Here is a 23,217-nt window from a genome sequence, read left to right as displayed (position 1 = left end):
AAGGAAAAGAGAAAAACTGGGACATGCAGGATGTCTTGGCTGCTGACTTACAAATAAGTAGACTGTGTGCCAGACTTCATAGTGCATGTTCAATGTCCTAGACATGTCAGATTTGCTTTTATATACTGTATAAAACATATTCTTGCTTCTTGCCTATTAAGGGTGATTTGTTGGCCCACTGATGGCCTCAGATAATATTGCTTCCTCTCTGTTCAGCCCCATGTCCACTGTTTTCCTTGGTCAACTGAAAATGTTAAAGCGTCTTTTTTTTTTTTTTTTTTCAGATTCAGGATCTGTTTGTAGTGTTTTGAGAGTCTCTTCTGAAAAATCTCATACAAGGTCACTTTTTTATCGTGTTTGGGCTTTTTGTTTTGGGAAGCATTGCCACATATGTCTGTGTTTGTTGTGTGGCTCGTGTAAGGAGATATGGTTTGAGTAACTGCTTGTGTGAATACATAGGGTGTATTACAGTGTTCACACTGTTGAGTACTTATTCAATCTGAAGGTTGTTTCTGCCTCAACTTATACTCCCCCCCTCCCACCTTACACATTGGCAAGGTGGAGTTGGCAACTATCTGTATCTAGATTATCTTTTAATCACCTAAATCTGATGCTATCCATACAGAATTTCAGAAATATGTTTCACAGAGCTTGTAGTTTAGTACTAATCTGTGGAATTTGGGCTACTGTGACCCATTTAGGCATTGGTCATTTTTATTAAGTTGAGAAGCATTTAGATGTGTTGATTTTCAGTGGGTGCATTTATTCTTGAGGCTGGCTCTTGCTATTTGTAATCAGGATAGAAACTGTGGCAGAATGAATGGTGAGTCTTTCTTGTGATGCTCATTGCAAGAGCAGTTCTCAGTCTGTACTACAGAGTGGATGGCTTCTTGCTTGGTGAGAATGGCTTTTCTATTTATGGTCCCATTCTTTGAAGTGTGTGAAACTTGAAGCAGGCACTTTACCTCCAAAGCAGCAATTTTCAGGACTCTGTGTCCCACCACGTTCTAGGTGTGCCAATTCTGTTCCTCCCATTTAGATTTGCTGATGGTATTCCAGGCAGTGTTCATTCCTGGAGGAAGTTTGTATTTGTTTTCTGTAAATCATGCCGTCTCTTTAATTATTTGTGCCTCTTTCCCTTTCTCTTGGAAACTTCAGTGCGGACACAGCTCTCGGTGAGCTGTTGCAGGCTGCAGTTTCCTCAGCAACAATTCTTTCTTGGCTATTGAGATGGAGTTTGGACTGAAATCTAGGTAATCACTGATGTTTTTTCCAGTCTGTTAAAAAGTCAGCTTTTACATCTGAGGTGGAGAATTTTATTTCAGCACTGACATGATCTTTCTCTGTGTGTGTGTTTTATTCTGTGCTTTTGCAGAATGGAACGGAATATTTTTTTTGTGCTGCTTACTCTGATATATACAGCTCCTTATTGAGCCTCATGTTTTAAAAGTTGTCCAAACTCTGTACTTGTTGATCTTGTAACACCCTAAAAAATAACTATTTATTTGCCTTTTACTGGCACAGGAATGATCTGAGATATCCAGTTCAGAAAATAAATTTGTACAGGGCTGATTTGAAGCTATTCTGCATTGCTGTTATTTTGTTGTCTTTGCTGTTCTGGAACTATTCAGTACTCCCTGCTCTATTAAACAGCTCTTTAAAACACCCTCAGTAAGCTCAAGAGAGACCAAAACTTGTTTCCAAGAACACAGATCACAGCTAACATCTAAATAATAATCTGGCGTCTGTTTGTTACTTTCCGTCTGTTTTAAATACAGTGCTAATACTTTACAGAATGTTATACAACATACCAGAAGTTCAGCCGTGAGGAATTTTTCAGATTTACCCTTCCCAAACTTGCAGTACAAACCAGTGATGCTTTCACTCACAACTCAAGCAAAGGCAAAAGATTTTAAAAAAGCACATCAACTCCTCCCCCCACCCAGCCAAAAATGCTGAAAGGAAAACAAAAAAGCCAGTGGGTTTTCTGGAGGGAAATTTTAAGACTTTTTGTTACAAGACCATACATGGAACCTACAGAGGTCAACTATTACTGCTAAATTGTATTTAGAGGTTGCCCAGCTATACATTGGAGGACCCTGGGAACACAGGGTGGTTTGTGGTGCTGCACTGTGATTTAATCACACTTCATGCAGTGAGTTCAAAGCATTCGGAAAACAAAATACTGAATCCCACAATACTCTTATGGGGTAGGCATTAGGCCTGCTTTGAAAACAGGGCACAAAGAATTTATTGTATCTGTAAGCAGTTGCAGCTACTTAGCCTCAGAACCAGGATTAGAGAACATGCGATTGGACTTCTGCTCCCTCCTGTTCTCGCTTGAATATTAATTGAGGTGAAGAGTTAATAAAAAGAGAAAGTCTGAACTGATTGTTTCTCTGTGAATGTATTTATGCACAAAAGGATGAAGCTGGACAGAGACAAATCTCTGATCGTGTTGCACTTTGGTGTAACTCCTTTAGGATCAATAAAACTAGACTTGCAATAAATCTTACATAGTCTGGAAAAAAACCCTGAGCAATAGTAATAAAATTCAAAATGAGAATTTACCTGGTCAGGCTGCTTTCTACAGTGGGTATCTAATGTTCTGGAGGAGGTGATCAGTCTAAGAGGCAGCTGGAGTATAATATATCCATTACTTGATGTTCCTTTCATGCAGGGAATTTTAAGGCTTGGTAACAGCAGATAGGGATTGTTTTAAATAGAAAAACAATAAGTAACTTTTTGAGGAGAAATTATTGTAAAACAAGCTATAAAAATCTTTAATTAGACTCAAGGAATAGCCAATGAAGAAATAACTTTATTGAATTGATAGCTCTACTACTGAAAACAATTTCCTCGTCGATACATTTGGATGATGGCAGGAATCAGACAGTGTGACTGAAGGGGGGTAAGCCATAAATGCCCTTCTGTCCCAGAAGCTGTACGTCTCCACACCCCACCGAGTATTTTGTAAATTAGTATCCAGCCAAACATGAAACAATTTTCACCGAGAGTCAGATATAATTGAGCAATTAGATTTAATCTGTCACACACTCTGCTCTGGTACTGCACCTTGCTTTCAAGTTCAAGTATCTTGCATTGAATTACTTAAATCTTTGTTTTAGAGATCTGCAAGTACATCCTATCCTTTCCTGAGAAAGCCACTGACCTACTGTTCTGTCAGTACCAATCCCAGTGTCTCAGGACCCACAGCCAGTGCATCTGAAGATGCACCTCCTGCCTGACTGGAAACATCTTGCTGCTCTTTTTGTTCTCGTTTCCCACAATGTTTGCTCATACACTTCAGTCCTATCCAGAAATTTCTAATCTAGGCCAGGTTTCCTATGTGTTTGCCCAAGTGCCTCACTCCTCACTGGAAGAAGCTGTTCCAGTCATGGGGCTGCAGAAAACCTACTGAGGCAACAGAATCTACTGACTAAAGCATAATTTGGTTCTCTTAAGTCCTTCTCTAAATTAAATTCATGTAATTAATTTTTAACATTACTGTCTTTGCAATTTTTTGTGCAACTCTACAATGGAGACTCTGATGAGGTTTTTTTTAAGAAAAGCTTTAGATGAAACAGTTTCTATGGAGTCCAAAGAAAATGCTTGAGTCTGAATTTTATGAACAAGTTGAGGAAATGTTATTTAAAAATTAGCTGCAGTGAAAATTCATCTAGAGCTGCTGCAAAATTTCAGTTGGCTGTCCAGAAAGCACCAGCTGCTTTTCTCTGATACCTGTATGTGTAGTTTGTAGGATGGACTGCAAATTTTTGTTGCACTTGGGTTGTTTGAATGAGGTGCAAAAATTACCTACTTAAGTGTATTCCTAAAGAATAGATAATTTCAAATTGTGCAAAAGCTGAAATCCTGTACCATTCCCAAGGTTTTCTGAGAGTTTAAGATCACTAAAGGTGCCACAGCCTGTTTATATTCACCTGACATCAACTAAAATTTCTGTTGTTCTAGTAACAGCTGTAAATATTCTAGAGTACCCAAATAGCTGAATAAAGATATTTGTGTTTGTTTTATTGAGTGTTTACAAATATTTGCATAAAAAGTGAGGTGCCAAGAAAACCAAACAGTGATACTGGTAGGCCCAGTGTCATTTCCACTGGAAGCAGCAGACCTGTACTCAGTGATTAGCAAGCCAAAGGGGGTGTGTGCCATGCTGCAGTCTCAGCACAAAAATGATTCCTTACATTTTTCAGAGTTCAGTTTCCATCTTCAGTCCTAACTCTGTCAAAAAGGTTTTTTAATTATTTATGCTTCCAAGAAAATACACTCCAAGTAAGTTGGGTAGCTCAATAGAAATTTAAAATGTGATGAAAAGGCCAATTTTATCACATATTGGCCTGTATTGGAGAAATACAGACTAACTATATTTCCTAGTGAAAAGATTTAGAAAAAAAATAGGTCATAGAGGCGAAGACAATGCCACTGAAATTCCAGAATGTTTTATGCCACAAAATTTTATTTTCCCCCTCAAATATTGATAAGAAACTTGGATGATTTATGTCCCCTCTCCTCTTCTTTCCTCTAAGTGATACCAGATCTGACATGTTTGGAAAACAATTATACATGTACATGTTTGGGCATATTTTCTTCCCGTCTCATTATGAACTATTTATCTGTAACTACTAGCTTTTTTTTTATGTGCTTTTTGTGGAAGAAGCACCTAGGATAATCTTACTACTGTGTAACAAGGCTTCCTAAAATGCTGTAGCAGTCTTCAAAGAGTACTAATAAAACTTTGTAACACAGTTCACCACTGTGTCTTTTGTATAGGTTGCATTTATTTAATTTTTTTTTTTAGATTTTCTTCAGAATACCTTAGTTTAGAAAATGTGTTGAATATTATAAGAGGAAAAATGTCAAAGGTTAATGCTCTTAACTAAGTCTGCAGGTTTAGGAGACTGATAAAATATACCCAAGTAATCTTCTTTTGCATAAAAATATTGCACTACATTTTAGAGGTATGTTGATATATTAGAAAGCTCAAAAACTAGGTGGTAAAACTTTGACTTTCCATCCACTTGGACTAAAATATTTTGATTATGAAAATAGTCACTGGTACAGAAGAAAAGTACTACCCAGTGCTCAGACTGGTGTGTTTGGTATTGTTGCATTTTAAGGGAGGCTGGGGCTACTGATGATTTTGTAATACTACAAATATTTCTGGCAGAGAAAGATTATTGGCTAAACTGTAGGTTAGGCTCTAAAGGTGTAAATGCAATTCAGTCTATGAAAATGTCTAAAATGAAATGCTAATAGATATCTACAGCTTTTAATGCATGTAATTCATTCTCACCTGTTCTTTCATACCTTTCTGAGCACTGACTCAGAAGGAAGGGAAACTGATAGCAGCTTGAGAGGCTGTTTGTTTCAGCATCTGGGTATTTTATTTCTTCTTTGACGTCACTTTTTTAGAGCCATTACAGCTATAGAGGTTGATAAGTGAACTTTAAAATCAGCATGGGCACACTGAGCGCCCCCGGGGCGGTCACCTATCTTTATACTCAAAGTTACGTGTACAATATTTACCTTTTCCCTCCAATACCTGTCACCCTTATTGATCAGTGCACTTCTAGTAATAACCAATCCCAAAGTGCCAACATCACCACAGAAGATGGAGGCCAAGAAGAAGAAGAAGAAGAAGGACAGGACATGCCCCAATTCCTCCATCTTACTTCTCTAAACCCCCCTGTACAGAAATCCTAAACCCTGTGTTTTACACTCTAATTAACTTATCCCTTCACCATTCACCCAGTGAAATCCTCCCATCCTCATACAGGTGTTGTCTCCCGTGCAGGATCAAAGTCCAGCCACCAGACACTTCTGGCAACGTTCCAGGACTCCCGAGCCCCCCAAGGGTGGTCTCGGTCACTCTGCACCTCCGTCCTGAGGTGCTGAGATCCCACAGTCATGTATCCAAATTCCCTGTTATTCTGTACTTCAAACCTGCTGACCATTACATACACTGAAATAAAGCCCACATGATTATCTAAGCATAGCCATTAGACAAGTATAAAAATCCTGGGTCTTGCAATGTGTTCAGTGAAAGGCCATAGCACAGTAAGAAAAGTTTTCCAAAAGGTGTGGTGTAAAATATTCTGTGTTCTCTAACATAACTGTAGGCTAGAGAAGATCTGCTGTGTTTCTATGCTACTGATAAAGTATGTTGTGTATAAAAACATAAGCCATGTGATTGTGGTAGTAGTTACCTGCATGTAAAGTTTAATGAATGAACCAGAGGAACAAATATTCTAGCACATCCTGGAAGTACTTCCTCCTGCTTCCACAAGATACCAAGCACAGGGCTAAACTAACACTGTCCTCCTTTTAAGAATGTTGGCATAGAGTCATGTTGTGGAATAAGGTGGAGCTAGGGAAAGTGTTTTTAAAACTGTTCAGCAAAGCTGTAAATTACAGTAGGCCATTGAGCTGTTTCAGTTTGTATCCAAGATTCAGTGAGTCTCCTGTGACCCCCTGGCTTGAAGGAATTAATTGGAAAGGATCTCAGGAATTAATGGAATTAATGACATGAAGTTGTGCTTTATATGCTGTATCCATCAAGACCTGCATGTGTATGTTGGTATAAATGGTCTTTCTGATGGGCTTGTCAAAACATAAAAATGAAATTAAAATGCTGGTGTACTAATTATCAACTTGAAATGGGCCATGAGCCCTAAGTAGACCTTGTTAGGAGTATTTCATTAGTTTAGTAATGAATAATAGACACTTCTCCAGTTGCTTCATATTCCTATTTAGTTGTTAGGAGTAAGGTAAAGTAAGTATAGACAGGTATAAAAAAAACCTGATTAAAATAAACACCAAATATGGAAAGAATTATAAATATATAATTTGCTAGCTACCTACTAGATAGTCTGAGGTGTTCTAGAGTGCTTGGGGGAGTATGACCCTTTCCAACTTTTAACTCTGTTCTTAAAATCAGGGTTTAGGAATAGTAGTAAACATTTCTGCTACCTTTAGTCAGTTTGCTTAGTGTGTCTCTGCATCTGTCTATACAAAAGGGGCAACAATACATTTATTCCACCAGAAGATAGTGAGGTTTAATGTCAAAGAATTAGTGTAGGTCTAGGTAAATTTGCAGTACTGGATGAAAGAGGATAGATGCATGGCAGAAGGTCTGAACACAGCAACTGGAAGGAAAGAGCCTTCAGTCTGTTTTCTTCTGCCAATGACAAGTGCCAATAAACTTAACTAGGTTTTTCATTGGGAAAACAGTGAGCATAAATTTTTACTTCCTTGCAGTCTTATGAAAGTGTAGCTGTCTCCTCTCAATCTGGAACATGCCAGTGCAGAACTGAAATTCTGTATGACTTTGCTGGTTTTCCAGGCAACCCAGTTTCTTCCCCATCCTTCAAAACAAAATAAATTCGACCAACCAAAAGTGCTGTTGCAGAGAACAGCAAAGAGTCTAAGAGTGAACTGTGAGTTCATAATTTTATTTATTCTGTTGCAAGACAATTTGGCATTCATCAGAAAACTCCCTTTAAAGCAGTGGTGCTCGCTGCTTTTAGGGTGCAGCAGGTTTGAATGTAAAACTTGAGAGGTACTTTGTGTTTCCTCAGCCAGTGTCAGAGCAGTCTCTTACTGCCACCTCTAGCTAGACACATGAGAAAGCTCAATTCAGAAAGCCATCATTAAGCAGGGGCTGGAGGGGAGGGTGGAGGAGAGGAGGATCTGCTGGGAACTGAGCCGGGAGCTCTGGGCCCCGGCCAGGACAGGGAGGCGGGTGGGCATCCCTCTGGGGGATGCACAATCCTGCAAACAGGTCTGTGCAGGCTGCTGGATGTGAAAGCCTTGCAGGCACACAAACCCTTCTCCTCCTGGGCAGGCACACAAACCCTTCTCCTCCTGGGCAGGCACACAAACCCTTCTCCTCCTGGGCAGGCACACAAACCCTTCTCCTCCTGGGCAGGCACACAAACCCTTCTCCTCCTGAGCAGGCACACAAACCCTTCTCCTCCTGAGCAGGCACACAAACCCTTCTCCTCCTGAGCAGGCACACAAACCCTTCTCCTCCTGAGCAGGCACACAAACCCTTCTCCTCCTGGGCAGGCACACAAACCCTTCTCCTGAGCAGGCACACAAACCCTTCTCCTGAGCAGGCACACAAACCCTTCTCCTCCTGAGCAGGCACACAAACCCTTCTCCTCCTAGGCGGGCACACAAACCCTCTCCTGGGCAGGCACACAAACCCTCTCCTGGGCAGGCACACAAACCCTTCTCCTCCTGGGCAGGCACACAAACCCTTCTCCTCCTGGGCAGGCACACAAACCCTTCTCCTCCTGGGCAGGCACACAAACCCTTCTCCTGAGCAGGCACACAAACCCTTCTCCTCCTGGGCAGCTCAGCACGAGGGTGCTGTGGTGGGGATTTTGAGCATTACGTTTGTGTTGGCTGCATTCCTCGTTCACAGAGCAGGAAAGGCTAAAGACCTCAGGCTGTTGCTGGGTGGTAGCTATTTCAACTTGAAGGCCTGTAGCTGCCTGAGAACAACATGCTTTTGTTTTGCTTTGTTTCTTTTTTTTTTTTTTTTTTTTTTTTTCTGGTGGAAGTTTTAATTCATTGTGATGCTTTTTAAGCAGCTGGCAGAGATGTGAATAGACACTTCTTCAAAAGGCTTATGGAATAGAATTGCATAACTTTGTACTTTTCCTATGCAAAGCAGAGTAAGTTTGATGTAAATACAGTGACTAGTGTCTGAAAGATACCTTGGCTTCTTCCAAGTCCTATTTATACCCCATGAAATCCAGTAACGATAAAATCACCTCTGCTGCTATGAATTGTCTCACTGAGGGATGAAAGAGGAGAAGTTTGGGTAGTGATACCTTGGCAAAACAAGAGCTGCAAGTTCTCTCTCTCCTAAAAGCTCTAATAAGGTTGCAGCTAACCAACAATGTGTCCTGATCAACAGATCTCTAATCTTTTAAAAGGTGTAAGTGAGCCTTCCAGAGAATTGTGCTTTCTTGTTTCTGTGCTGTTCAATTGCTTTTATTTTTTTCCTCTGGATTCTGATGAAAATGGGTGCAGTTGAAATTCCTCTGAGGCAAGGCCAGCACTTGTAGGAGTGTACATTGCATACGGGATTAGGAAGTGGTTCTCAATAGGCTTCCAGTGGTTTATGTGTATATATCTGTTATTCAGGGAATTATGCCAAATTCTGGTGACATTGGTTGAGATGTGAATTCTAACAGCTCTTGGCTTTGCCTTCAGTCAGGGTAGCTGCTATGCTGTGACTGAAAATATCTGCCTGCTTCCCTCCAGCCTGTTCCTCTGTCATGTTACAGGCAAGATGCCTCTAATGGGTACTTCATCTTTCAGCTGATTTGGATTAGCAACAGTTGTTAAATGTGGGTATTCGTGTATTGCTCATGCCTGCGGTGAAGCAGCTTTGTGCTACCATCGTTTTAGTAAAACATGTAAAGATACTTTTGAGTATCCTAGTTAGGCCTTGATTAAACACCAGAAGTGGTATTTGACTTGGCACATGGGAATTTCATGTATTAGAAAGTTTTTTACTTGTGATGTCTGGGCTTTATACGGTATTTGACATTATTTATAGTCTTCCCACAGAAACCTGAGCTGCTGGGGCTGCTGGCTGCTCAGCTCAGGAATACAAGACACCTAGTGGGATAAGTACTGGGTGGGTATGGTGATTTGCTTGGATTTGAGATGATAAACTGTTGGGTTTTTTCTTTTGTGTTTGGTTTGTGTGAACCAAAATAGTTTGCATTTTCTAAGAATGAAGGTATATATATATTTATATATACATTTAATCTCTTGTCATTATAATAGTTGTGATATAAATATGTTTAATCTGGTCCTGGAGCCCAGAGCTGTCTGACTGTGCAGAGGCTTTTCTCACTAAAAGCCAGTCTCCTGTGAGGTGAGGCCCTGTGGAGCAGTAACTGGCTTCAAGTGCTGCTGTAGCTGTGGGCACTTGACATTCTCTCTTGAAAACTCATGTTTTGGTTAGGAGCTCTCGGTATTGCGTTCAGACCTTTCTTTTTTACTGTTTGCAACTCCATGATTTCACCAAAAAAGCTCAGTTTTAAGCATGTTTTATTCCTTGTGAGTGTTAAGTAGAAGTTCTGCTGAGGTCTTGCACAACTTTTGACAGCTTTTGTGTCAAAGGGACGCTGAGGCTGAAGAAAGTCTCCCCAAAGAAACAGAAGTTGAAGAAAAAGCTGATTTAGTGTGTAGCTTAGATGAAGTCCACAAGTACCCTGTTACTGTCACAGATAGTGGTAATTTTGGATTCTTCCTTGAGCAGACTGATGCCAGTCTTGAGGATCTTTAACAGGTTTTCAAGGAGAAGGCTGTTGCTCTCACAGTTGTTTGAATCACGATTTTTCACCCTATTTTTCTCACTGTTCCCTTTTGCTGTTTTCAGGCTTGCTGCCAGCCCCTTCTGACTTTGTGGTATTGCTTGGTGCAGTGTCCTTTATTGTTTTGAGCCATTACTTGAATACCTCATGAGAAGCTGTGTTCTTCAGGGAAAGGGAGGGAGGTGCCTTCTCAGGGATGGGAGGACAGATTGGCTGGGGATCAGTAAAACTTCCTTTCCTTCTCCTCCATCATCCCAGCCCCAGTGACTTGTCACTTGTGCTTGGTGCTCTCTAGTGACGTTTCTTGGGCACAGTGAAAACCACAAAATTCATGGGCTAATAAGGGTGGAGTAATGTGGGATTATTGCAAGTGTTCTTGTGCTTGCTCTCCCAGCTCAATAGGAAGCCTTTAATAAGAATTTTCCTAAATAGTGTTGCATGCGAAATGGGGATTTCTGCTTCGTTCTTTTAACAAACAGCCATTTCATGAAATAGTGTGGTTTTTTGCCTTTTGGTGCATTCCAGAAGACTTTCTACCTTTACTGGTTACTGATTGATAGTTCTGTGCTGAGCTCCCTTTAATTTTGCAATAAACTAACAAGGAGGCTGAGACCACAAGTTTACAGAAAACAGCTTATTTACTCAACTGGATTTACAAGGATGACAAAGTCAGGTTTTGTAATTTCAGTGTGGTCTAGGATGGGCAGGAGGAGTACTTGAAAAATTGTACTGTATAAATAACCAAACAAAATATAGTTTGCTTATTCTTCTGTGTGAAGTTCTTAGGCCAACTCTCTCCCAGGACCTGCAGGGATTTTCTGCATATGCAGGAACTTTGCTATTCCAAATAAATGGGAATGTTGTGAGTTTAGGCACAAAAAGTAAGGTTTTTTTTTACTTTTCTAATATGCCTCCAAAAAAAACTAGCATCTGCTGAAATCACATCAGTGGACGGTGACTCTGTTTTCACAACAACATATGAAGATTTAAATGGGATATTAACACTGTTGTTGACTTTTAGATTAAATCTTAGAAGTAATAATGACCTATCTGGAACCTGAGTGCTGTTTTCCTTTAGAAACCTTTGTGTCCATTTTTTTCCAGGTATTGGCACCTATAAAAAGTGAGAAGATAATCAGAGGAGGAAGTTGTGGGGTTTTTCTAACATGTCTGAAATCAGGAAGTTGAAAAAGTGCTCCCGCTGTCTTATTGTGTTTATCTCTGGGTTTTCTAATTCTTCTTGCTGTCGTGACACTTCTAATTGTTATATGGGTTTTTTTTACTATCTGAGGTAGCTATGCTGCAGTAAAAATTACGAAGTAAAAGATTGGGAAATTGTGTAGTCCATCATTTGTGTGGTATTTTAAGTAGTAGACATTTTCCCAGAAAGGATTTTGAAATCTGAATCCGAGTGAATTTCCAAAGAGTCGGTAATTCTGCCAGAATTGGAAGGCTGAGGACAGTAAATTTTCACTTGTTAAATAGCTCTCTTAACCAATGGCAAGGGAATGGGCTGAAAGTTAAAGGCTGTGGTTCGCTGAACTCCATGGGAGACTGCACTGAAGCATGTTTCTAGCGTTACTGAGCTGTCTAGCTGACTTTTTCCTCCTCTTTTAGTAGTGGAGAGTGTTTTTTATTCAGGCACAGTTGCTGACTAAAGAAGACCCACACCCTTTGTTCATTACAAAGTAGGAACAGAAGAGCAATAGCAAAGCTTCCTTACCTGCTGCACACGTCAGGACACAGTTGTGTATGTAGAGGTATGATGGCTTTTTGTGAGTCTTAGTGGCAGTGAAAATATTTTGTCCCATTAGTTGATAATGGAAATAGGAGCTCCTCTTAAAATACTAGGTGTTTTTAAATATAATATCTTTTAAAATACTGTGTATTTCAGTATGATAACATCAAAATACCATGTAGCAATACTCTCACTGTTGAGTGTTCTGCTGGAAGTTAATAAACATGGGACTGGCTTTGAACCTCTTGAAAGGAAGCTGTGCTTGGCTGGTAAGCTGTCCAGTGTTTGTCCAAAGGGATCCCAACAGAGGCAAATTTTCTTTACCTACTTAGCCTGAGGTTCTGGCATGTCTCCTGTGCTAAACAGGTTAAATTAATGGCAGATCTACAATGAAGAGTTGAAGAAATGCCATTGCTAGTTCAATGCAAAGCACTCTCTAGTAAGTCTGCTTGGACTCTCTAATAAGCCCAGCTTGTTTCCAAGCACTTTAGCAGGTAGTTTTTCTCAAGTGTGGCCCCTATCAGACCAACCCAGACCTCCTTTTTGGTGGTTTGTAAGAAACAGCATTATTAACATCAAAACCAGCATGATGTCCTGTGCACCCATGTGTGAAGCAATGTGTGAGACTCAGCTGATGCCGTCCATGCACAAATGTGATTCCTCACCAGAACTCACAGAGCTGTTTGGCACCAGATCTCCTTTGTCCACCTGGGCGTTCTCTCCATATCACCCACAAGTTTAACCATTCCCTCAAACACCTATTTGCAACTTTCTGAACGCATCAAACCATTTCAAAGGATGGCAGAATGGAATGTACGCATGTCTTTCAGATTCACGAAGGAGAATTTGGGGAAAAATTAATAAAGTTTTTAAATGTGCCACTGGAGTCATGTGATACCAGTACTCAAGGCCTCGAGTTGAATGCCTGTAATGACTGGTGACTGCTGAAAATGTATGGTCTTGTTTGAATGGCACTTTAACTGCCAAAGTATTCATGACCAAAGTTTTGCTCATGGAAAAATAAAACTTGGCACGTTCCAGTAATGGCATATGGTTGAAGTTTTGAAGATAGATGTATCTATTCTGAGGAGCTTGCTGAACCTGGGTGCCTTTTTTTTTTTTTCATAACTGTAGCAAAGGACCAGCTCTTTCCTTTTGTTAGTGACCCACAGCATGTTTGATTTAGTGAGAGTTTGGAGTACTCTGCGCACTCTCAAAGTGAGGTTCAAACTGCACTATGGGAGCTACAAAAAGATACATGAAAATACATATATATATATATATATATATATATATATATATATATATATATATATATATATATATATATATATATATATATATGATAAGAATACCTGTACCTGATGAAAGAATTTTGCAGTAGGTGAGGCTGCAGAAGTGTGACATGGAATTTGATGCCAAATTTAGTGCTTAGCTAACAGCCTTGTCTTGTGGCTGGACTTATCTTATGGGAGAACTGTGTCTGTGTTGGTTCTGCAGGCTTGGAGAAATGAGGAATAATTTTCAATTAATTCCAAAATAAGTATTTTGTATCTGCATATGGCTTCATCTCAGAGGAAGTCTGCTTATTCAAGATAGTATTTACATGTGTATTTAAGCAAATTTGTAACTGTCAGTGAAGTCAGAGAACTCAGAATGTGCCTAATTTCCATCCTCAGAGCACATCAGAGGAACATTTACTTAGGTAGGACTCTGCTTTTTTTAACTGATTTTTTAAAACAGTATAGCAGGGAATCTAGGATATTAGTATTGAATAGTTATTGAAGGATACATGAGAAATTGAAATCTAGGTTCAGAGGCATTGCTTGAGTTAAACATAAAAGGTGAAGAAGACTTTCAGTCTTAACAGCTAATAGTGCTGTGGAGTTCCTGGATAAGGAGGAATCTGGAAGATTAAAAAAATAAAAAAGCTGTTGCATTATTCTTGTTGTTCATTTTTCTTTTGATTTTTTTTTTTTGGAAGGCTTCACAGTTTCCTTTGAAGGAAAGCAATATGAAATATAGTGTGCTTAGGTATTTTTTTCTATTAAAAATGTTCCTTAATCATGGCAACATTTCTTTAAAATGTGCTGCATAAATAATAAAATACGTGATGGCACGGCACAAAGATTATCTTGGCATGAGTCTGAGGTGACTGAATCACTTAGAGAGCTTGATACTTGTTAATAATGTGATCATTGCAAAATGTGCCAATGAAAACTTCATACCTCACCAGTACGTGAGTATAAGTTTGTTAGTGTGTTCTGTTTCAGCACATTTTCTAATACTGGGTACTATGGATATGTGAGTCTGTGCCTTTTGTGATACAGTGGAAACAAAGTGAGAATGGTTTCCAGAAGGAAAGGTCTCACATCCTTTCTTATCCCTACTGACTCTTGGCTGACTATTCCTTCCATTTGCCTTGAACTGGTTTTGATGCCCATCCTATTAAAAGGATGAACTAGCTCACTAAAATGGAAGATAAGTATCCTAGAAAGGAAAAAGGGAAAAATGACTTTTTTTTTTCTTTGTTAATAAATTGAATTATCCTACCTTGTAATCTTTATGAACAAATCAGCCACCAGTGGCAGCAAGGAGCTGTGTGTACCAGACCCTTTGCTGTCTGCTTTTGGGTGCTTGTAGGTGCACACAGCAGCTCTGGGGGAAGCAGCAGAGGGGTGTAATGTGTTTCACATGTGTTTGCTGTTAGCAATATTGCAAGTGGTACCTTAGCCAAGGTGTAGGACCAGGCAAGGCTGTCTTCTACCATGTCCATGTTCACTGCAGTGATCAAAAATGCCCAGTCCCAAAAGGTTCATCCTGTGGTTGAGCTGTGCAGAGTGATCAAAGCCAGTTCAAGTTTGTTCAGAGCTTGTAGTCAATAGCAGATGAGCATGAAGGGGCATCATTATGGAGTTCTGAAGGTCTTGAACTCCTGTTGGGTAAGCAAAGATTTGACTTACGTGCTTCTCAATTTAGTGGCGTTGATACAGTCCATAAAGCTCTCAGGCACCATCATGCCTGTTTGCAGCACAGAGCTGGGTGGGCTTGTGAAGGTCACGTTCTCCATCACGCTGCTGGCACCTCGTGTCGTGCTGCCTGGAGAAGACACAATAGCCTGCAGCACCACCACTGCAGTCACAGCTTGCTGGTCTGACACTGCAGCACCACCACTGCAGTCACAGCTTGCTGGTCTGACACTGCAGCACCACCACTGCAGTCACAGCTTGCTGGTCTGACACAGCTTGTGTGGAGTCTCACAATGGGAGAAGAAAGGGGACAGCGTGTCATGTCTTACTGCTGAAAGAATCACAAAGCAGGAAGAAGCCATGATCAGAGGGAAGGACGAGTAGTGGAGGGAATGGCAGAGAAAGTCCTCTTCCTTTTAGCAATGGTAATCTGTTAATTTATTCCAGTAAATTCCAGTGAAACTGCATTTAAGCAAGTATTGTGTAGGATTCCTTTCTGCCTTTCTCCTATGTCAAATACATCTGAAGACAGGCCATTAATCTGTGACAGCGTTTGGAGTTTGTCTGCTCTCGGTGCAAGTAGAAGAATCATTTTGGTTCTTTAAAAAAAATTAACTTTTAAAGTTTGTCAGTCAGCAAAGTGGAGACCAACTGTTACTGCAAAAAGTGCAGCTGCTTAGAGATCCAAAGCATTGCAAGATAACTGTGGCTGTAGCTACATTATTCTCTCTGTGGTGTTTGCACTGCTTGCATAAGGTTTTCTGTTGCTAAAAACCAGTATGCATTGAAAGGTGCAAGAAGTTGTTCATCTCTTGTAGGCATGACTATTGCTCATGCTGTCAGAGGAGAGCACAGTGGGTGCTATAGTTTTGTTTATCAGAATCTTGAGATCCTGAAAAGCACTAAAAAAATCCCCTTTTGTAAAGATAGCCCTGTAACATTTAGTGCTTTTGTGCTTCAGATGCACCTTCCTCCATGGCACTGTGTTTCAGCCAAAGGAAGAAAGTGTGTGGAAATTACTTGGAAAATAGATTTTCTCTTTGACTATGAAGAAAATGGTGGGGTTTTGTAAGGAGCATCAAAATGTTCATGGAATATGAGCAAAAGATGAAGCTCTTCAGAGCAGTAGTTTCATTTAAGGTGCCTGTATGTATCAACATACTGTTGTGCAGTATTTCATCTTTTTAACAATATCCCTTTTCCTCCACTTCTTGCAATTAACTCTTTCAGTTTCTGCAGGTAGTTCAAAATGTTCTGGGTGCTGAATTTGCTAAAGATCGGAATACAGGGGGTCACCTTGATGCTATGCCTGGAGGATTCCAGTCCTGGGCTTCTCTCTGCCTTGCAGTGGCTATAACAATTCATCTGCCATGCCCCTCTCCTTGTCTGTCTGCAGGTTATCCTGACGAATCAGATTACCACAGCGCTGAGCAGCGGCCCTGGGCTCCGGGCAGACCTGGTGTCTCCAGCTGATGATTTGTCCCTGTCTGAAGGTAAGGAATCCCTGCGATCAGAACTGAAACTCTACACGGCCACAAATCCACACTGCCACTTGCAGTCTTCTCTTGAAATGCAGGGGGCTAAGTGAGTCAGTTTATCAAGTCTAACCTAACACAGTCTTGAAACAAAATTATTTTCCAGTTTCTCTGAAAATCTATTTACAATTAAAAAGAAAGTATGTGGATGGGCTAAAAGGATCAGATACTTTCTAAAGGCTGGGAGTATATTTTTGAGCCATGTCAGTTTCTCAGCATTGTACTGTCACTCATATGCATTTAAAGCATTATTTTGTCAGTCTTGTAAAGCTGCTACAAAAGGAAACACACAGGCTGGTGTGCGAATTTCATCTTATCTAATGGTTATCATAGATTCCAAGGAGAAACAACTGCTCGCAAAGGAAGGAAAGCAGATCTTCAGTCCTGTTCCTTGAATTACACTTGTTTGGTTTTCAAGTACAGTGCCTCAGACTGCATCTCTCTGTTGTGTGAATGTAATATGGGGATTTGTGTGATGCCATATATTACTTCATATCTTCATGCTTGTTTTCTGCACAGAATTAGAGAAAAGCAGTTTTTTGAGTAATAGTGAGGACATAGTGTGCTGAGAAGAAAAGATAATTCTGAATCAAGGTTTACAAAGTAATATTATAATTTTGGTGAAGATGAAGGCATAATTTTTCACCTTTATAATTTTCTTCTTGGCACAAAGTTGTTGTGCCTTGTCTTATTAAATTGTCTTGATCACAGTGCTCGTGCTTCTCCTTGCCCGTTAGAATTGCTATGGATGAGCTTCCCCTGGAAAGAAAGCACAGCTGACTCTGATGTGGGAATAATAACAAAATATGTTTTCAGTAAAACATATTTTTTCCTGTGGCTAAAATATTTGAAGATACTTAGGAAAAACACATGAAATAGTTGAAATGTTTCTGAATTTCCCAGCACATATAAAAGATTCTCAGTGCTGCGTACGAGCCATACTTCCAGAATATTCTAGAATCAGGGCTACTCAAGAGATGGCATAATGATTTTTCTAGCAGTTACAGGTTTTTAATGAATCTATTATGTTGTGCCTAAACTACCACCACTGCTTTTCACCTTTTACCTTAAGAATGAGTTATATATGAGAAAATATATTGGTGCTCTGTGTTTTATTCCTTTGTTGCTCTCATTCCTTGTTTTTAATTAAGGATCTGAAGTAGCAAAATGTGTCAGCATCATGCTTGTTGAAAATGGACATGTTTGTTTTGCCACAGGACAAGAATAGTACAGACATCAACAGTGCAGGCTCCTTTGGAAAGTCAAGTTTTATCAAGGGGTGTAGGGCTGATAAGCTCCTTTCCTTCTCTTCTTCCCCTCCTTTCTTGATTAACATTGATATGGCATTTACTTCTTGTGTTGTGTCATGGACGAACACAGTGCATCTCCACACCACAGGCTTTTCTCCCTCTATCTTTACTGTTTGGAAAAAGGCTGCTTCTGGATTTCCATTTTTCATCCCTTTTAACCCCTACTGGCTATCTGTGAAATTTCAGGCTCATTCAACATCTGATTTCCATGTTTATCTTCCTGTCACAAGACACAGGTGTGGCCAGTGTGTTTTGGTCGGTTTTTTTAACATCACGGTGTTGACCTGTTCTGAGAAAGTTCCCCCTTAATGTATTTGGTTGTTAGCTCTTGAGCAGCCTGAAAGCAGCAACAAACTTCTGTTAGTCTTTTGTACTTTCAGAATCCTAAATTAATTTGTCTTCTAGAGTTAGTAAGATAGTAATAATACTTACTACCCTTTTACATTTGTAGAGTCTACAGGAAAGAGTAGTTAGGTGAGTAGCCCAAGTGCACAGAGTATATGTTGCAGAGTCAAGGATAAGAGGCCAGATTTGTGACTGGGTTCTTACCTCATTGTTCCATGTCACTCATCACCAGCTAAAGCTGAATTTGAACCAGTGACCTAGATGTGAAAGGACCCATAACACATTATTAGTCCTGTAAGCAACTCAGACTGCTTGGTTTGTATATGTCTAATATGTTGTTTTAATCCTATCTGAAATCAGAGTCCCTTCACTATAAATAGTTTGCTAAAAGGATAATCTTTCTTAGATGAAAATTTCAAACTAAATGTGCTATTAGAAAGAAGTGGAATGTTATAGTGTCCTCTTTTTTTGCTTCTGATCGTGCTTGGGAATTGCTTGGGTTATGTGTTAGATTAGGCAAGAAACCAAGGAAGCTGTTCATCTGATGTGTGACAGAAAGTTAATCTGATGAACAGGCTGAAAGGACATTGTCAAGCTGTTTCAGGCTCAGAGTTTGTCATCTGTAAAGCTGTAACCTAGTGCATGAAAACTTGTGTCCTAAAAATACGTTAGATTTTTATGAGAATGTTATTGGATTTATAAAAGCAGTGCTGGCTGTAAAATCCCACTACTTATGTGGCTATGTAAGAATTCATGAACTGTTTGTTGGTATTTCTTATAGGAAATGGTTATGTCCAGCTAAATTCCCAGACCTGTGCATACTTCTGCTTCCAGATAGACAAAAAAAATGCATAGTTTGCCACAAATAAAGTGATAAATACAATGCCAAAGTTTCTCTACTTATAGTCTGAGTCCTTGCATTCATTTGGCCTTTACATGGTTGTCAGATTATCAACTGAAGGAGTTAGGACCAATAATATTTTTCTCTAGCTCTTAAATCCTCAAACATCTGAGGATGTCGCTCCTGTCACTTCTTCCCTAGGAACCAAAGTCAGTTTTTACTCCACCATTTTTACACAGCCATCTCTCAAACTCTGTCACCAGTGGGGATAGTCTGGAGGATGATGGTGGATGTTGCTGTTTCACTTCCATTCTTGCTTTGTGGAATAGTCTCTGTTTAGTTCTTCCAGTCAAAGACAACTCGGAGAAGCCTAAGGTTGTTTTTCATGGCTGAGGTGGTCAGACAAGCCCAGGAATAGCCTAAAAACTAATGATTTATCATTTAAATATATAAAAATAGCTCTTACCCAATTAAAGTAATATCTTATTTAAAAAAAAAAAGGTTCAAGCTGCATTAGGCTTCATGAATGGTAGAAATATTTTGTAAGACTGACAATGGGTCTTTTAAAACAAGGTGTCTGTGACTCTGCTATTTTTGTGAAGTTCACATGACTAAATTTTACCTAATATAAAAAGTCTTTAGAAACTAATTCTAAGCCTGTGTATTTTAGCGCTGGGGGAATTTGTGTTTCATTTGCGTGCTGCAAAGAGATGGGACAAGATGACCTACTTGAGGCTCCTTCTAATCCACCAGTGCCTATGCTATTAATGTATTTGCCAGCTGCAAGCTCTAACTTCCTCTAGCAGACATCAAAGCCAAACTCCATCTTTTCTGGAAAAAATTCAGGGATGTGTTGGTATGAGCAAGAGCAGTATCCTCCTCCCACCCTGCCAAAGTGTCAAGGAATGCTGTCTTGTGCTTCTTCAGTCTCAGCTAGTGCTTTCAAATATTTGTTTGAAAAAGTCAGAATTATTTTGTGTTTAAAATTGTCTCTAAACTTGCACTAGATCTGGGGAGGCCAGTGTTCAGTCTTCTGCCATTTGTGTTCATCAAGTGGTTTGTCATAGCATTGTATATTTTTAGTGCACTGTGTGAGCAATGAGTTTAGTCTGACCTTTTCATCTTTGTTGCTCTGATCTTGAATTCTTTTAAGCTGTTGAGCAGAAGTAGGCTTTTGTGTTGTAGAAACTGGAGAACACTAAGCTACCATAATATCTCCCACCCACAGGATTTTCCTACTTTCATTTAGAAGTGGAAGGTTTGAAGCTGGGATCTTCAGCTTCTCTTCCTTGCTTTGCCCTTGATCTCTTGACATATTGTGGTTAAATTGTTTTATTCTTCCAGCCTCAGTTTACCTTTGTTAAAATTTGAGGCTTTCTTTTTCTTCTGCAACTTTTTTTCCTTAATATTTCAAGTATTATTATTTTCCTTATTATATCACTATTTCTGTGGGGAAAATAATGAATTGTCCTTCTCTTCACCTCAGTAAGATCAGTTCTGTAGTTTATTACTTCTCTCCCTTCAAATCTCCTTTTTTCAGTCCTGGTGCCAAATGGAGTGAAAAAACTGAAAAATTATCAAGTGAACTGAGAAGCCCCAGAGATCAGAGGCTGTTGGTTGGTTTAGATTTGTTTATTTATTGATTTATGTATATACTTAATGCTTAGGGTTGGACCCACGGATGACTTAATTAAAATAAAAAAGTATATTCGTCCCTGTTTTGCAGGAACCATGAGTTTATGAGTCAAGTTGCTGTTAAATAAGTTTCTAAAATACTTCCTTTGTGTAGTTTTAAAGCTAATGCAGAATACTTCATATCCTTGTGAAGTTCTCCAGAATGATGCATTGGAAAGTATTATAAGAGTTTGGCATGCTTTTGGCCTTTAGTATTTTAGTGCATGGGAGCGCAATAATGAAACAGCTGGAGTTGTCTCTTTTTAATTCTTTATTTTGTTGCTCGATTTCATGTCTCAGTTGCATTTTTAAGAATCTGCTCCAGCAGAGACCCTATAATACTCTTCACCAGCTAACAATTCCGTGGGAAGCTTTTTATTCCTTCAGTCTGTTCTGTCTTTGAGTCACTGCTTCAGTTTTCATTAAAAACATTGTTAGCTGTATGTACTCTTGAAGGTGAGGAGCTCATCGTGTTCCTTAACCTGCTGGAAGCCAACATAGTGCATCCACTTCAGGACAGGTAAACAGGGTGCACCCAAAAGAGGAGCAACCTTGATAGAACTCATTAATACATGTTGTAGGAAAAAACAAGCCTTCTCAAAGTAGGATTTCATTCTTGTGCTTGCTGTGTATTCACATTTCTTAACAGTTGTGGAGTTTGCACTCTTGTGCCTCCGTGGAAGGAAAAGAGTCCCTCTGGCTGTAGAGAGCAGCACAAGGACGTGCACCATCAGTACAGGGCCTGGAAGGAATGATATTAACCATTAGGGGAAATGATACCCTGCTTTTTTCTGCAGGAGGCAGGGTTGTGGTGGTGTGGAGCAGTTAGATTTCACGATAACGGTTGCCATGTTTGCCTGTACTAATTTTGATGCTATATTTCACCAAGTGGGAAGTAGTGACATAATAACATCCAGCCAAATTTTAACGGCTTTTAAATCAAAAGATAAATCTCTCAGTAAAACAGTGTCAGAGAGACTGTATTTGTCTGTGGAAGTCCCAACTTGAATGACATATGTCATAATCACTTGATCTAGACTACAGAAAGGTTGAAAGCTGTCAGCAGGAGCATTCAAAGACCTCTATATATCAGTTTAAGAGAATCTCCATTCCTCACATCCTAATTGCCATGATGAGAGTGTACAAAGTTTTACCGTTTGTTGTGGTTTCTTTCTGAAGACGTGATGTGACTTAGAATCGTTAATCAACAATTTGTAATCCAAAAACCCTTCAGGTACGTTTGCTGGGAATCATTCGTCTATGTAATGAGAAGCACAATAACAGAAGTGATTACAGTCATAGTTGAGTGGTTAGAAGTTGCTGCCTCTCAGCTGCTGTGTGTCTTAGCTCCACTGAGAAAAAGTGCAACTGAGTATGTGCTACACCTTCCAGTGCAGAGCAGGATGGGCTTCCATGAATCCTGGTGCACCCTTAGCTTACTCCTGTGTTCCTGTAACTGCATTAAGCTTGAGATCATGCATGGGTCAGTCACTGAATTTCAGTTGATGGCATGTAGGTGTAAAGTACTGTAGGAATTTACAGCTGATCATTTCTTTATGCCATAAAATATTTAAAAGTAAGATTAATTCATATTTCAGTGTGGGTGAATACAGAATTTTTTACTGTGGTCCTGCAAATCAGTGGTTTAAGTCAGAAACATAAGGCCTGGCTTAGTTCAAATTCATTCTGTGGCCCTACACGTTGCACCTCAGTGTTGGTTGACCTTATCCTTCAAATTACATTGTAAAAAAATTAATTCAAGGGTAAGAAAAGCTAAATACCACTTGCCCCTGTGCACAATGACCAGTTAAATTCTGTTTTAACTCACTGTGTGTTATCCTTAAATCTGTACAGAAGCTGGGGACAAAATATTCAGCAATCTGTAGCATTCAGTCCCATTTCTTCTGGAGTTTTATGGTATCATCATTGGATCTTCTGATGGAGCTGGAAGGCACTAGAAGGATTTTGATACACAGGAAAACATCACTATAGGAATTACATTTGGCATGCAGCATTACATGAGACATATGGGTCACCTGCAGAACTTGAAGCAGTTAAGAGTGATCCGAGGTGCAAATGCTACACCAAAAGGGAAGGTGAGGGGACAGAGGACAATTTTAGAGTCTCATGCCTATATTCTAGCAGCAGTTCCAGCTGGGTTTCCTCTGGGTTTACTGCAGGATGTTTGAAAAAAGCGGCTCCTTGTTAATCTCAGGCAGTTTGTATGATTGATGATTCCCCTTAATCGTAAAAAGAGCACGTTGGTGTTTCTGCTTAATTTGTGTCTATTTCCTGCTTTATTATTGCAATAATAATTTATTGTCTTAAATGATGGAAGTTTATAACCTGTTAGCCTTTTTTGGAGGTTGAAGCTGAGTGCTCTGTCATGTGAATTAAATTCTTCCCAGTGACAGTCTGCTCCTAAAATATTACATTGAAACCCA

At 39.7% G+C, this 23,217-nt stretch overlaps 1 protein-coding gene across 1 annotated transcript in view; it reads left to right on the top strand.

The window, feature by feature from the left end:
- The window catches only part of RAD51B (RAD51 paralog B), a 385,935-nt gene that overhangs the window by 167,703 nt on the left and 195,015 nt on the right, over nucleotides 1-23,217 (top strand). Inside the window, exon 8 of the mRNA XM_063159287.1 lies at nucleotides 16,465-16,561. Coding sequence (XP_063015357.1) covers nucleotides 16,465-16,561 — 97 coding nt within the window. The remainder of the gene's footprint in view (nucleotides 1-16,464; nucleotides 16,562-23,217) is intronic.

This window comes from Melospiza melodia, chromosome 6 (genome assembly GCF_035770615.1).
Source record: "Melospiza melodia melodia isolate bMelMel2 chromosome 6, bMelMel2.pri, whole genome shotgun sequence".
In the NCBI taxonomy this organism is placed as follows: Eukaryota; Metazoa; Chordata; class Aves; order Passeriformes; family Passerellidae; genus Melospiza; species Melospiza melodia.
The sequence above is the reverse complement of the archived record's forward strand: the minus strand, read 5'-3'. Positions and strand labels throughout refer to the sequence as shown.